General features: G+C 37.9%; 1 protein-coding gene across 3 annotated transcripts in view; it reads left to right on the top strand.

Moving 5' to 3' along the window:
* ASG2 (transducin family protein / WD-40 repeat family protein) overlaps positions 1 to 15,740 on the top strand; it is a 146,981-nt gene that overhangs the window by 39,291 nt on the left and 91,950 nt on the right. For all 3 annotated transcript variants that reach the window (XM_089988194.1, XM_089988196.1, XM_089988195.1), the window contains exons 7-8: positions 4,275 to 4,390; positions 4,494 to 4,611. In XM_089988194.1, the coding sequence (XP_089844320.1) occupies positions 4,275 to 4,390; positions 4,494 to 4,611 (234 nt within the window). The remainder of the gene's footprint in view (positions 1 to 4,274; positions 4,391 to 4,493; positions 4,612 to 15,740) is intronic.

Here is a 15,740-nt window from a genome sequence, read left to right as displayed (position 1 = left end):
TATGAGATAATTGAATTCATGGTGGTTGTTACATGACTGTTATGCATGTTGCTGCTGTTGCATAATCCGCTTTACTTGCTTATGTATATGTCTGTTATAGTTTTTGCATAGTCTGCTTCACTTACTTTTAAGTATTCAATGGAATCAGTGGCCATGTTATATTTAAATGCTGCCAATGATATTACCTCATCATGAAATGAATTCTGTACTCCTGCAATGGTTGATTTGGTCTTGGTAGTGTTCATATATTCTAGCTAGAAACTTAAATTAACAATGCACAGTAGTTTAATAATGTTCATATTCTCATGCTATGTTTTATTGTCCGTAATTAAACAAATCCCTTGCATACTTGTTACTTAGTATATTTGCCAAATTTACAGTAATTCCTACTTAGACGTGGTAGTCTAATTCCAATCAATTTACTATTTTTCAGGTAAAAAATAGGGTTTAGGAGCGGCTGCGGGATGAGGCATCGGATCGAGATTTTTGGATTTATTGTTCCAGGGATCGCTTGAGTTTATTGTAAATTTTAACTGTTCATATCATTTAAAACTCTGATGATTTTCATTAATATTGAAATGAAATAAATGTCTTGGGTTTCTCTCCACCGTAATGTCTCGAAATGCTTAACCTTATTTTATTTCTTGTTTGCGCTGTTATAAAAAAAAATCTTCAAAATTTGGGTTAAAATTTCGGGGCATGACAGTTGCAGCTCGAGAACTGTGCCACAAACATAACCCCAAAGTTTTTTTTCTTTAAGGTGATTCTCCATAGCAGCCACTCACATCAAATAGCTTGCTTCATTCAATTTGAGTCATTTCCGGCCATGACGAAGAGAAGAGAGAAAAAAGAAGAGTGGACAAATGTTAAGAGCACGATCACCACCAAAACGACCACCACGATCACCACCAAAACGGCCACCACGATCAATAAGGCCCAAGCGTGAAAACACCAAGGGGCTTTGATATCACGTAATGAAATCAAAGTGTGCACAAGTAAAACGCCACTTAAGGGCTACAAGAGTACAAATTGTGCACAATTATAAAAGCCACTAATGGTGTAACGCCCCAAAAATCCAGGACTTGTAACTTTTAGAATAGTTTAGAAATCTTTGAAATCATACGTTATCAAAGTTTAAATAGTACTTTAGCGGAAAATGATATTTTTAAAACAAGTCAATGGACCTTGAGTGCATTACAACGTAAACTTTTCTTTGTCGAATTCCGCACAACTGTTGAAATCAAATGGTTTCAAAATGCAGTTTCAATAATTGAGAATTTGTTCATGGGATTTTACAACCCATTATATTTATTGAAACCAAAAAGAAGTTTACTAAAACAGTTTTAGTAACTCAAGGTTTAATTAAAAGAGAATTTTTGAAATACACTTTATACCAAATTTAATATGTCCTCAGGAGCAAAACGTTAGAGAAAAAGCTCTATCTTGATCTCATCACGCCATCGTGCTATTGCATACTGTATCACCTATACATCACCTGCCCATAAAATGGGTCAATTTCATGAAAAACTGGTAGGTGCACATACAGGATGATATAGAACACAATTAAGCAAAATAATTTAATATGTCCAGTAGACAGACAATTAAATAACACTTTAATTTCAACAGAGTCATGGAGCAAACTATCATAAGCACAATGCTAAAATTATTACAAGTATTTCACTGGCACAAGTAGGCTAACTATTACAAACGAGGAATTGTATAGGCAATTTAACTAGCAAAATACCATGCTACATCAACCACACACACAATTCCATAAGTATTGAAACCAATTGCATGCTATAACTTTCATACGTGCATAACTCAACAAATTGTGTGATCAGATTTAAATTATATTTCGATATTAACTGGCCAAGTGGGTACGCACAAGGCACGACTCTATAAACAACCTAGACTGACCCGGGGGTTTATTATACTATGTATTTTATGATAACCCGGATAGCTGACTGAGTCCGCACCTAAGGGGACGGTCAGTGACCAAGAGAGAAATCCCCAAAGCAGTATAAACAATCGATGCATCTTGAACATGGAGGGCTACCACCTAGGATAATTATGGTAGTCTTCTTCCCCTAACTCCGATGACTGGGGAAGCCGAGTCTTTTACTCGTAACTGCCATTAATGACTTGTCCATCGAAGTTTTTGTACCTTGCCGTTCTCTCTCCTGACAGGAGTCAGCGGTTCGAATGAGTACATCAGGGTTAGTTAACTGAAGACCCATTCTATATACTCTGGTCTTTCGACCCAACTTGAGCATCTTGCCAGTGAATGCGGAAACATCACCTATTTAGGTGATCTCAACATTTGTTATTTGCACTCATCGAGGTTGCCACAACCTACTCATCCAATCATCGCAACGGAAGAAGACGTACTTGTCAAAAAGTACGGTCGAACTTGTCAAAAGTACAACTACGATAAAAAAATGGTTTCACAAAAGAAACCCCAACATATATTATCTGCAGAGAAGTAATACAATAAAGTTTGGCAAGATTAGTCTTGAATTCATTTAAACAATATTTTGCATATTCCATGATACAAGGTCGTCTTGGATCTCTCGTCTGATCAACAAAGTACTTAACATGTTATGCATGTCTAAAAGTATGCTATACTGAAAAAGAAAAGGGTGCGTAGGCTTCTCAACAGGAAACCCCTGTCGGCAGAAAGATCAAGGCAGGGGGGCGAAGCCCCCTGCCGAAAAACAAACAAGATGCAGGGGGCTTCGCCCCTTGCTCGAAAACAGGAAGAAGGCAGGGGGGCTTCACCCCCTGCTGGGAACCAAAAGAGGCAGGGGGAGCTTCGCCCCTTGCCGACAAAACGCAGGAGGCCGGGGGCAGAACTCCCTGTCGAGAAGCAACAGGAGAGCAGGGGGCTCCGCCATCTGTCGGGAAAACAAATGAAGGCAAGGGGGCCTCGCCCCCTGCCGGGAAACAAAAGAAGGCAGGGGGGCGAAGCCCTCTGCCGAAAAACAAAACGAAGGCAAGGGGACCTCGCCCTTTGCCCGAGAAACATAAGAAGGCAGGGGGCGAAGCCCCCTACCGAAGACAAAACAAAGGCAAGGGGACCTCGCCCCCTGTCGGGAAACACAAGGCAGGGGGGAGAAGCCCCTTGCCAACAACAGGATGGGGGCAGGGGGGCAGAGCCTCCTGCCGGAAGACCACAGGAGGCAGGGGGCAGAACCCCCTACCGGAAAAATGAGTCGACACATGGAGCTCTGCCCCCAGCCAGGGAAAGGGAGGAAAAAGAAGGGGAGCAAGGGAGGTAGCGAGGAGGGGTGCTCTGCACCACCCTCCTGATAGACCCAGAGCCACCCACGATGGTGGCTCTAGTCCACCACCACCAAACGGGAATAGGAGTGGGGGAAGAGACGACAATAATGGGAGAGGGATCGGGTTACCTGAGGGGGATGGCACGGTCGTCGGCAACAGCTTGCCGGAGGGGAGCTTACAAGGAGAGGAGCGGAGTGACACGGGAGAAGCCACCGACGTTGGGCTTCGGCAGGCAGACGAGGGAAGAGGGAGCGAGGAGGGGGAGGAGAGAAGGGAGGTGCTCCCCTCCTCCCTTCCTGCCATGCTCTTAAAGAGCTCGGGGGAGGGCGATCTTCGGGGGAACCCTAAAGGGGTTTCCCTTATCCTGTCGAGGGAGTGGAGCGGCGCGGTGCATAGGGGAGATGCGTCGGGTTTTAAAAGCCCTAACGAGAACGGGCCCGGTCCAGACCCGACCCGGGTCCGATTTTTTTTACGTGGGTTTTACAAATGGGCAAATACAAAAAGCCACAAAGGCATACACAAATCATTCACAAAGAGAGAGATAACACAAATAATAAAAATAATTTATAAAATGCTTAAGAAAAACATTACAACAAAGGTGATAAGATGTCCCTTATATAGGCTAAAGAGAGGGACTAAAGGAGGGCCTTATAGGTGTTGGGGAGCCCCAACAACTATATCGCTTAAAGACCATGATTCGCTTACATAAAAAAGGAACAACAAAAAAGAAAAAAAAAAGAAAAAAAATATCAAATCTGCCCGTAATGGGCATGACCTATACAAAAATACCCCTAGAATTTTATTCTTATAGATTCACATAGATACAATGCACCATGCCTGACATCTTATAATTTAAGACCACTTGTTCAAGTGGATTTTCTCGTCTGTGTTACAGCTTTATGTTTTCATTTTCAATGATTGATGATACATGCACCTGCAATCATTGTTCTTACCTATTTTGTTTAATTTACTTCCTCTTTCACTCATGGAAGCTTGATTTGCGCTCGGGTGCAAAGCGGTCTTTGGCTGATAACCCTAGACATTGCCTAGGTTTAAAGTCTTGTGATATTAGTCCCACTCGACCACATCAACTTCTCATTGGTGGAAGGTAATTTACGTTCTTGATTTGAACTTGTACAGCTGTTTTCATCTTGCTTTTATATTCTTCTTTTGTATCTGTTGTGTGCTTATCATTGCCTGTGTTTGTGCAGTGATGCTTTTGGTCGTCTATATGACAGAAGGATGCTCCCGCCATTGAGTTCTTCTGAGAAACGGATGAAACCACCCCCTTGTGTGAATTACTTCTGCCCAGTTCATCTTTCTGATCATGTTAGTTGTGAAACTATGATTTTTCTTAGAGGTTTGCGCATGGGGTCTTTTTATTTTGATTGCATGGCACTCCATCATTTGTTGTGTTTGACTACTGGTGGATACTTTCTTGATGTCTTTATGCTATGTTATAAGCATATAACCCTGTAATCCTGCATGAAAGCATCAGTTGTCTCAAAATGCTCAACTTGGGTGCTGTACTACTCCTGCTGGACTGCTGGTTATTTGAGGCTTAACATTGTTTCCCCCCCTTTATACTGAGATCTGAACTTCTGGATCTCCAGTTTATTGGGGCACATTCAACTGCATTGAACTTTTCATTTCATGTTTCAGCATATATATTTTGTTTTCATTCCAAATTAAATTCTTGCTGTATTGTATAATTGGAGTTAGTTGTGTCTTCCCTCCCTTTTCTCCTCTTTTCTCTCTTGTAATGTGATGGACTATTGCTCCCATTTCATCATGTGATTGCTCTTTGCTTGTCACTGCTCCATGGTACCAAATTTGTTTCAAGAACTCAATATCCAAACTGATATCCCTTCATTAGGGACTCTTATCCAATTGACATCTGCAAAGGCCATCATGAAAATCATGTTTTTGTTTGAAAGTCTTTTCTTATATACTAGGTAATCACCAATTTGTACCTTTTATGTGCGTTACGATTCTCTTTAGAACACCTATATGTCCTCTCTTCAGCTTATGTGTGAACTACAAACACTTGAGTTCATGCAATACTAGGTCCCATAAGCCAGTTGTGCATATTAACCAAGGGTTTGCATACTTAGGAGGGTCTATGCAAAAGGAGCTTAGTCATAGGATAAGAGTTGCATTGTGGAATGTGGGAGAATTGATAGGAAAGAGTGCAGAACTAGTGAACATTATGAGAAGAAAAATTAATATAACGTGTCTGCAAGAAACAAAATGAAAGGATGAGAAGTAGGGATCATAATTGATGGTGTTTTACAAGACAGTTGCCAGACATACAATGACAAAGTGATGAGTTTATTAGGTTAACAATTATCTTAAATAGATATATATTTAATGTCATTAGCATTTGTGCACCTCAACTAAGATTAAGTGAAGGCATTAGACAAGATTTTTTGAACTTGGTGGAAGAATCAATTTGACATGAAAACACATTTACTAGCGAAGGATTGATTGGATATATAGGAAAGACAGAATGGACTTGAGATATTACATTGGAGGATATGAAGTTCAAGATAATGTAAATAATTCTTGACTTCACAATTGTGTTGGATCTTGCCATAGCAAATATATACTTTCAGCAGAAAGATGAGCATTTGATAACATTTAAGAGCAGAATTCTCTTGACAAACACTGATTACTTATTTTTAAGACTAATAGAATTAAAGATAAGAATTGCAAGGTCATTCTAGGAGAATATATCACTGTTCAACATAGACTGCTAGTTTTAGATTTGTATATTATTGCCTTCCGGTAATAATATAGAATTCAAACAAGGAATGGAATTGGATGGCAGGTTCAGGTCAGTTTTGGAAGCAAATGACATACAAAATAATGCATGTTGCCATGTAGGTATTTGGGAAACAACAGACAAATCTAATATGCATAAGGAAACTTGGTAGTGGAAGAACGAGTATATACGAAGTTGAATCCAAAAGGTGTAAAAGAAATATGTAAGTTGACTAAAAGGAGGGGAAAACCCTAGGATTCGAACCAAGGTGTATCAAACATGAAAACAAAAAGGTTTTAGTTAAGGAAGATCAAATGAAAGAGATGGAGAAAATACTTCTTTTGCTTGCTAGACAAAAAATGGAAAAAAAAAATAGATCACAAAGAGGAACCTAATCAAGGAATGGTTGAAAGAATTAGTGATAAAGAATATGAAAAAGCATAAAGCATTAATTCCAGATAATATGGTTGAGTTTTCGATGTCAATGGGTAAGATTAGGATAAAATGGATATAAATGAGTGTTCTAGTGGAGAAAGAGTACTATGGTCCCTATGTAAAAGAATAAAGATTATATTGAAAAAATGATCAAATTGTAGGGCTATCTATGTCACATGGGTATGGGTACAGAGGGTACGGCACAACTGTTAAAATGTAAAACTGTACATATATATATATAAATATATATAAATATATATAAATACATTTTTCATTTCTTTCTTTTCTGTATTTTTTTCCTTTATTTTTATTTTTTGTCTTTATGTCATCTAGTTCAGTTTGAACTAGAATGACTATTGCTAGTCAAGTCCTATCCAGACTTGACTAGCAATAGAGCTCTTGGACTGACACAGTCCAACAACTCTTAATAGAGTAAGAGCTGTTGGACTGACACATTCCAACAGCTCTAAATAGAGCTGTTGGACTGTGTCCAACAGCTCTATTGAGTCCTCTTTCAGCTGTGTATATAAAGGGGTGCAGCCCCTCTTGTATTTTAATTCCAATGCTTCTTAAGCAATTGGTTTTTCATATCAATAAAGAATACATTTTTATTTTTATTTTGTTTCCAGTTATACCCTTTTTAAGGGTTTTGCTTTAGTGTCATTCTTGACACTTGCCCTTGTGAATCTAAGCTCATGTTTTGAAGATCCCCATTTCATTTCATGGTATCAGAGCCGCAGAAGTACTAAATCTTGAGGAAAAGCTGCCTCGGTTTCCGTGCCCGTTTGCAAAAGTGTTCGCCACTTGAAGAGAAGTGTTTTATCACTTCATTGGAGAAGATTTCACATCTTGTTGTATTGTTTTTTTTTTCTTTCTTTCTCATTTTCCTTCTTGTTTCTCTTCTATCCCTATTCTTTCTCTCCTTGTAATCGATGGATGACAATGATAAAGTCACCATCATGCCTATGAAACTAAGCGATACGAACTATGTAACATGGGCTTCAATCATGAAGCACCATATATGGGGAAAAGGCTTATGGGGGATTGTGGATGGTTCCAATTCGGAACCTAAGCTATCTCTTACTAAAAAGGAGGGAGATAAAGACGTCCCTCTATCGGAAGAAGAGAAAATCAAGGCTATTGCCTCATACGAGAAGAAATGGAAAGAATGGCGAATATCTCATGCGAAGATAATGTCATGGCTTATCAATAGCGTTGACATTAAAAAATGCTCAAGTCTTGCCAAATTTGATCATGCCGATAAGGCATGGGAATACCTTAAGAATATGTATTCCCTTAAAGATATTGCACATGTCTGCAACCTCCAAGAAAAAGTTCGAATGATGACATAAAGAGACAAAACTATTCGTGAATATTACAATGGGTTGTTCGAACTTTGGGAAGAACTTTCCCTTTTAGAACCAAAGTGGCATTGTGCCAAAGACATCGAGCTTCGTCAGAAACAACTCAATGCTGAACATTTTTACCGGTTTATAACTGGATTAAGGCTAGAATTTGAAACCACTAAATCGGCCCTACTTCACCGGGGAAAAATTCTTTCTATTGTTGAAACTATTGAAGAGTTAACAATGGAAGAAAATCGTCTCCAGAAAGGTTCTTTAAAAATTAAAGATGATTTCGTTTTAGCCGTGTCTAGACCAGGGAATCATGTTCGATCATATAGGCCTCCTCACTTTAACCGACAAAATGGTGACTATGATAAGAAGAAAGTTATTTGTCATCACTGTCATGAACCGGGACACTACAGACCACAATGTCCCAAACTTAAGGAGCTGAGAGAAAAAAGAGCTGCAATTGCTTTATCGGAGCCTAAAGATCAGGATGCACCAGTTTCCCTGGCCCAACTAATGGAAATTCTTCAGCCCCTCATCAAAGGTGCCTCTTCCTCATCTGAAGCTTCAACCGACGCTGCAGCCTCATCTTTTTCTGATCTAGGTAAAATTTCTTGGCTCCTTGACTCTGGTGCATCTTTTCATATGACCCCAAATAATCAAAGTCTATCCAAATGTGTTAAAAATAAAACAAGTGTGTCAAAGGTTTTTACTGTTGATGGGACTTCTCTTGAAATAGAAGGAATAAGAAATTTTGAAAAAAATTATAAAACAAAGAAATTTTCTATTCCAAAAATTAGACATGTTCCCAAATTAAATTTAAATCTTTTATCTGTATCTCAAATTTCTGATTATGAGTGTAATATTTCTTTTTCTTCTCATGGTTGTTGGGTACAAGATCGCCAGTCAGGCAAGCTGATTGGGGAAGGCCATAGAGAAGGAGGACTCTATTACATGGTTTTTTTGGAAATGCTGAAGAAAGTTTTTTGCTATAATATTCAAAAAATAGAGTTGGAACTGTGGCATAAGAGACTTGGTCACCCACATATAGCCAAAATCCAACATTTTCCAAATCTAGGGAAATTTTATAACTCTGAATCATTTGATTGTAAAAATTGTATTCTCGGCAAAATGAAAAGATTACCATTTCAGAACAACACCCTTTTCTCTTCAAGAACACTTGAATTAATACACTCGGATGTTTGGGGTCCTGCACTAGTAATTTCTAAAGGAGGATTTGTTTACTATATTATTTTTGTCGATGATTTCTCCCGACAGACGTGGATGTACTTTCTCAAACATAAGTCTGAAGTATTTTCATACTTTCAAACTTTTCATAGTATGGATAAAAACAAGTTTCAAAATGATATTGCTATTTTTTGCACAGATTCAGGGGGAGAGTTTTTATCCACAGATTTTCAAAATTATCTTAAATTGCATGGCATCACACATCAAAGATCTTGTCCTTGTACACCTCAACAAAATGGACTGGCAGAACGAAAACATCGCCATATTATAGAAACCACTAGGACTTTATTAATAGCAAATCAAGTCCCGAAAGACTTTTGGACAGAAGCTGCCTTAACTGCCACCTATCTCATTAATAGGATGCCATCTTCTTCGTTACAAAATATTACTCCCATTGAAAAACTTATGAACATTTCTCCAGACTACTCTAGACTAAGAATATTTGGGTGCAAATGTTTCATATTTACTCACAAAAATGATAAACTTTCCCCTCGTGCGATTCCTTGTGCCCAGTGTTATTAAAAACGCGCCTCAATGCGCAAAAAGCGCGCCTCACCTCAAGGCGAGGGCCTTTGTGCCTTGAGGCGTAGGCATGGAGCTTAAAAGTATCGAGGCGTACGCCTCATACGCCTTGAGGCCTTCGCCTCGTGGTGAGGCGAGGCGCGCACGCCTCATATTGTTGGTCAAATGAGGGTCAAAGCCCTCATTTGACCAAAAGTAAAATGTTACCCCCGACCCTAATGAGGGTCGGGGGCCCTAATTTTTCTCTGCAGCCCCTCTTTCTCTCGTCTCTCCCTCTCTCATCTCTCGCAACCCCTCTCTCTCTCCTCTCTCACAGTCTCTCACCTCTCGTCTCTCACAGTCCTTCTCTTTCGTCTCTCCCTTCTCGACCTCCTCCTTCTCGCCGGAAGCAGTCGCGACACCAGCAGCCCTTGCCAGACCCCAAGTAACCCCGACCCCCTTCATTCTTTTTCCTTCGTATCTGCCTCCCTCTCTTCAATCTCTCCATACAGTAGGTATCAAGGATTAAAGCTGTTTCTGAACGTTACCTTTCAATCTCATGTATTATGATACAGTCTAAAATACCCCTTCTTTCGATATGGATTCCGATATGCTTTTCACAAATGATGGTATGTTTTTTCTATTTTTACCATATGCAGTCCTGGCCTTCTCATTTGAATTGTGGTCATTTTTTAGGATTCATATGGATCTTTGAGTGCATTTGCATATGGATCTTTTGCTCAAACGTGGTAGAGCACTTCAATCTGTTTTCATGGGTTCCTCTCCTTTGCACAAATAAAAGTTTGCTTTCTTTACGTAACTCCAAAAAATGGAGTTTTGCCATCTTTCTAAAGCGTAAAAAATGTTTTGCCATTTTACAGGGCAAAAAAATTTTGGGCTCCTGCCTATACTAAACTAGAGATTTCAATTTTTCTCAAACGTAATCACAACGGGGCTTTGCAGCTGTTTAAGGATTGGACTTGGAATCACAACCATGCTTTGCCGTTTCAGTTGGTTCAGTTTGCCTAGCAACAATTGTTTCTTTTCAGGACTGGTTGTTCTGCACGCACGGGGTTTCTTTTCTGGACTGGTAGTTTTTTAGTCGGGGGGGAAATAGGACTAGTCCTTTTGTAACCTGATATTTGGGATTTGTTGCTGGAAGCACAACCCCTTGTCACAGCCTTGAAAATATTTTAGAAAGGTTGTAGAATGTTTTTTTGAGCCTTGTAACTGAGTCGGGGCAATTGACATTGATCACGGGTTAGATGGGTCATCACATTCGAAAAAGCTCAATCTTGTGAAAGCTAGCCATTTTTTTTATAGTCTAGCCGGGGTTACAACGATTCCTACCAGATCTCTCTTAAGCCCCATGTGGCAGCGGGATTCGAACTTGGGGCTTCAGCTTGTCACTTATCCCGCTTACCACATGGGGTACCATCATGGTGGTATGTGAAAGCTAACCATAAGTCAGCCTTGTGACAACTTTCTCAAGTTTAAAAGTGGTTTACATTGCAAAACTAAATTCACAATTACTATGTTCACCACGTTTATTATTAAAACTCGAGAAAGTGTTGTTCTTATATGGTTTGCATTTGCATGATCTTGGTAAAATCTAATTTGGCAAATATAATTGGGCAATGTGAGCTATTATTTTCTCTGTATTACTCATACTATGCATACTGTTAAAAGAGGAATGTTCTTAGACAGCATTTCTGGATGTAGGCTACTTATCTATCAGTAATCCAATGGAGCATATAACATTGACTATCGAGTGATGAACTATTTTCATTTGATGAATGCTCATATAGAGAGATACTTACATTTTTTAATATGCATTTTGTTGTTAATGTTAATTTTTTATTGAATGAATGCTCATATTTTATTTCTTAGATACTTGCATAGATCAAGTTGTTACATTAATGTTACTTTTACATGTTAATTTCATAATTTTTCCATATTTATTTGATTTTTTTATTTCTTGTTGGTTGTTGCTTCAACAATAAAGCATTTTTTTTTAATTTATAATTTTAGATATATTTTATATTTTTTTTAAGTTAAAAAAAATATTTTTTTAGGCTTACGCTTTGCGCCTCGAGGCTTACTGTGATCATCGCAAAATTTTTCCTCTCGTAATATTCTCTCTTTTCCTTCTCTTTTCCTTTCCAACCTCTATTTCCTCCTTTTTGAAGGGAGAAAATAAAAGACGGAAAGAAAGAGAGAAGAAAAAAGAAAAGAAAAAGGAGAGAAGAGAAACTCTTTTACGGGGTCTCACCTGACCTTAATTTTGAAAATATTTGAAATAACTCGCCTCCGTTTTTGAAATATTTGCTGGAAAACTGGGAGACGGGATCCGCTCGTCGGTACGAGGTTCGACCGTTCTTGGTGCCTTTACCAGGGGTAATCGAATCAAGGGTCGAATTAATGCCTTTTGCTTTGCTAAGAGATTATCTAAGAATTTATCCTAAGTCTAATGCACAAAGAATCATGCTTGTGAAAATGCGAAGATGTATGCTCTTTTTGAAAATGTTTTTGAAGAATTCCCAAGTGTTTCTGAGATGAATATGATAAAGTGAAGAAATGATTTCTAACTCAGAACTTTGAGATTAAAGTTCTAAGTTTTTAGAATAATCAAGAGCTTGGAGAAATAAATCTGGATTTTGAAAAATGATTTTGAAGTTTTGAGATAAAAGAAGAAAAAAAGAATTTTCAAAGTCATAAATGGACTTTGAATCAGAATAGAAATGAAAATGAAGTTGAATCAGAGGGAAAGATGGCATTGGGAAATCTGAATAAAATTGAGAAGTAGAATTGATTTTAAAAGTTTAGAATCTCAAGATGAAATCCGAATCTAAGGTCTGGATTCTGAATAGATTTCAAAGTTGAAGTTTGAATTTAGGATGGGAATTTGGTTTGAAATCTGGAATGAAATGGAATTGGTTTTAAGGATTGTAATTAAAGTGGAATTTGGATTTAGAATTTTGAATGGAATTGGATTCAATATTTGGAATCCAAGATGGTATTTGGATCTGAAATCTGAGATCCGAGATAGGTTTGGACTCTGGATCCTAAGATGGAATTGGATCTGAAGTCTGAGATCCAAAGTAGAATTGGATTCTGGATCCTAGAATGGATTTGGATCTGAAGTTTGAGATCCAATGTGAATTGGGTTATAGATCCTAGAATGGATTTGGATCTGAAGTCTAAGATCCAATGTGAATTGGGTTCTAGGTCCTAGAATGGACTTGAATCTGAAGCCTAAGATCCAATGTAGAGTTGGGTTCTGGATCCTAAATGGAATTTGGATCTGTAATCTGAGATCCAAAGTAAAGTTGGTTCTGGATCCTAGAATGAATTTGGATTTGAAGTCTGAGATCCAAAGTAGAATTGGATTCTGGATCCTAAGAATTGGAATTTGGATCTGAATCTGAGATCCAATGTAGAATGAGGATCTGGATCCTAGAATGGAATTTGGATTTGAATCTGAGATCCAAAGTAGAGTTGATTCTGGATCCTAGAATGAATTTGGATCTGAAGTCTGAGATCCAAAGTAGAAGTGGAATTTTGGATCCTAGAATGGATTGGATCCAAGATTTGGAATCCAAGATGAAATGTGGATCTGAAGTCTAAGATCCGAAGTGGAATTGAATTCATACTTGGAAATCTGGATCCAAGTTGAGATTTTAACTTTGGTTTTTGGAATTTCAATATTGATTTGAGGATGAATTTCAAAGTCAAATGAGACTTTGAACTTGATTTTGGAATTTATAAAATGAATCAAGTTGGATTTAAACTTTGAATTTGATTTCAAAGTTTGGATTTGAAAAATGAGGTAGAATTGAAATGAGAATTCGAAGAAGAGATACTCACAATCACTTGGATTTTTAAAAGGGATTTTTGAAAAGTATGATGCAATTCTACCCTAAATGATAAATGAATTTGAAGAATTTGAATTTGGAATTTAGAAAAGATATTCTATTCTATAAATGAATTAAAAATGAGGTTGAAGACATAATACATCCTTGACTATGGTCATTGAATGTATTATGCAATAACTTCATTTAAATTCAAGTGAAGAATAAAATACATTTTTTTTTGTGTTTTTATAGAATTTAAAATGAAATTAACTCTCAATATATCCTGACTATGGCCATTGGTATATATTTTGAGTTAATTTTAAGTTAAATTCTGATAAAAGAAGAAAACATTTAAGGAAAATATGATGAATTTTGAAAATGGATCTAGTGTGGATCCAATGTTATTTCGTAAAAGATAAAAATCCTAAGTCTTGTTTACATCCCGACTATGGCCGTTGATGTAAATCATCAACTTAGGATTAATTCACCTCTTATGAAATGGTGCACGTGCCATTCGTGTTTCACCATTGTGAGAATTTGAGAAATAAAGGCAAAAAATGCATGAAAAACAAGTAATTCATGATATTTACAATGCCCATTCATTCTATCTAAAAGCCGGAGATTTAAATTTTTATTAAGACCTAACTTATTACAACATATACAATTTTAAATTTACAGCTCCAAGTAATGATATTTTCCATATATCTCCTGCAAAACAGAGTTAGCAATATGCCACGTACGGAAGAAGATGAAAATACTATTTTGAAAAATGGATGTGATCATTTCTATTCACTTATGCCAAATGCTATGCTTAATATCGACAATGAAATGCACATATATGTCTTATGCTAATGAGACAATAAACCCGCATGTGGCATCTTAGGCTGATGAAAATCTACATGTGAGAAGGTCCATTCAGTGCTTTTTGGGTTTAGTGAATATATATACTTAATGATCTATTGAAAGTATAACAATGATATGGTAAGTGGAAAATCGACAACAGGTGAGCAGTAAAATTGTGAATAGTGACAGTGAAGGTGGAATATACATATATATAGGCGGCCATAAAGGTGACTAATCTAGGGATATACAAGAGGTATGAAATGCAGTTGACAGAGAGATTCAGCTGCAAGTGCGAAAGGTAGTAGGTATGCTGGGAGGTATTGAAGCAATTTCACAAGGAGTGTATAACAAGACAATGGTACTAAATGGGTTGAAAACCTGTGAGTATGTGCAAGTGAAGAGATGTTTGAATACCTGTGTTTACACAAGTGATGTAACGTCTGATTACCTATTACTGCTTATGATGGGTGAAAAATGTCATATGATCAAACAAATGTGATGAAAGTGTATTACTTTGTGAAGCATGGATGCACCAGTGAGTGAGTGGGTGGTAATAGACATAAGGAGGTTGTACAGGTAAATGCCAATAAAAGTGGATGGAGTGGGAGCATATTTGCTCAGCATGTGAGGTTTTCATAAAGTAATCACCAACCACCAAGCGTGCAAACACAGAGCAACTTTACCACGGGATGAAGCTGCTGTAAAAAAAAAACGACATATATCCCTGGATGACATGATTGCACTCTACTTAGCTACAACTGCTAAAAATAAAATTTCTGTAGATACACACCCTATGTAAGCATGAATTGAAATTAGAGATATGTTGAGAATGTTAAAGTGGGCTTTACCTTGTCGTAGTTGTATATAACCCAACAGAAGGGCTTCTCTCTTTTAGCTGACAAAGAGTCTTTATTCATCAAAGAGAATTTTTTTTTATCATCGACCCCATTGGTCCTCTGGTGACCAGGTAGCTGTAGTCGCACAGATGGTTGATCGACCCCCTTTTTTTTTTGGGAGGTGGAGAGGAGTACGATTTCTTGGAATTTTGAAGGAAGGATGATATCTTCTGTATATCGTAGCCGTAACTCTTGCTTATAAATGCTTCAGGACGATAGGCCTCTTCTATGATGTTGCAGAGGTTCTTTAACTGATGCCTACGAGAACCAGAGAGAGAGATAGGGAGAAATAAAAGAAAAAGGAGAAGTAGAAGATCTGATGCGTGAAGGAGTTGCTGGGGTGCGGGGGTCGTGAATGAGAGAGAAGAGTGCTCAAAGGGAAAAAGGAAAAAAAATCAAGAAGAAGAAGAAGAAGCGCTATGGAGAGGTGAAGGCGATGGTTGGAAAAGAGGCCTTCCGTGCCTTTTTAACGAGAGAGAAGAAGAATCGGGATTGAAATCGGTTGGAGATGAGCGGCTGGGCAACGAGAATGGAGAGGATTGAGGGTGAAGAGAGAAATGGAGGT

Source organism: Nuphar pumila, chromosome 14 (genome assembly GCF_984573655.1).
Source record: "Nuphar pumila chromosome 14, dmNupPumi1.hap1.1, whole genome shotgun sequence".
Taxonomy (NCBI): Eukaryota; Viridiplantae; Streptophyta; class Magnoliopsida; order Nymphaeales; family Nymphaeaceae; genus Nuphar; species Nuphar pumila.
The sequence above is the reverse complement of the archived record's forward strand: the minus strand, read 5'-3'. Positions and strand labels throughout refer to the sequence as shown.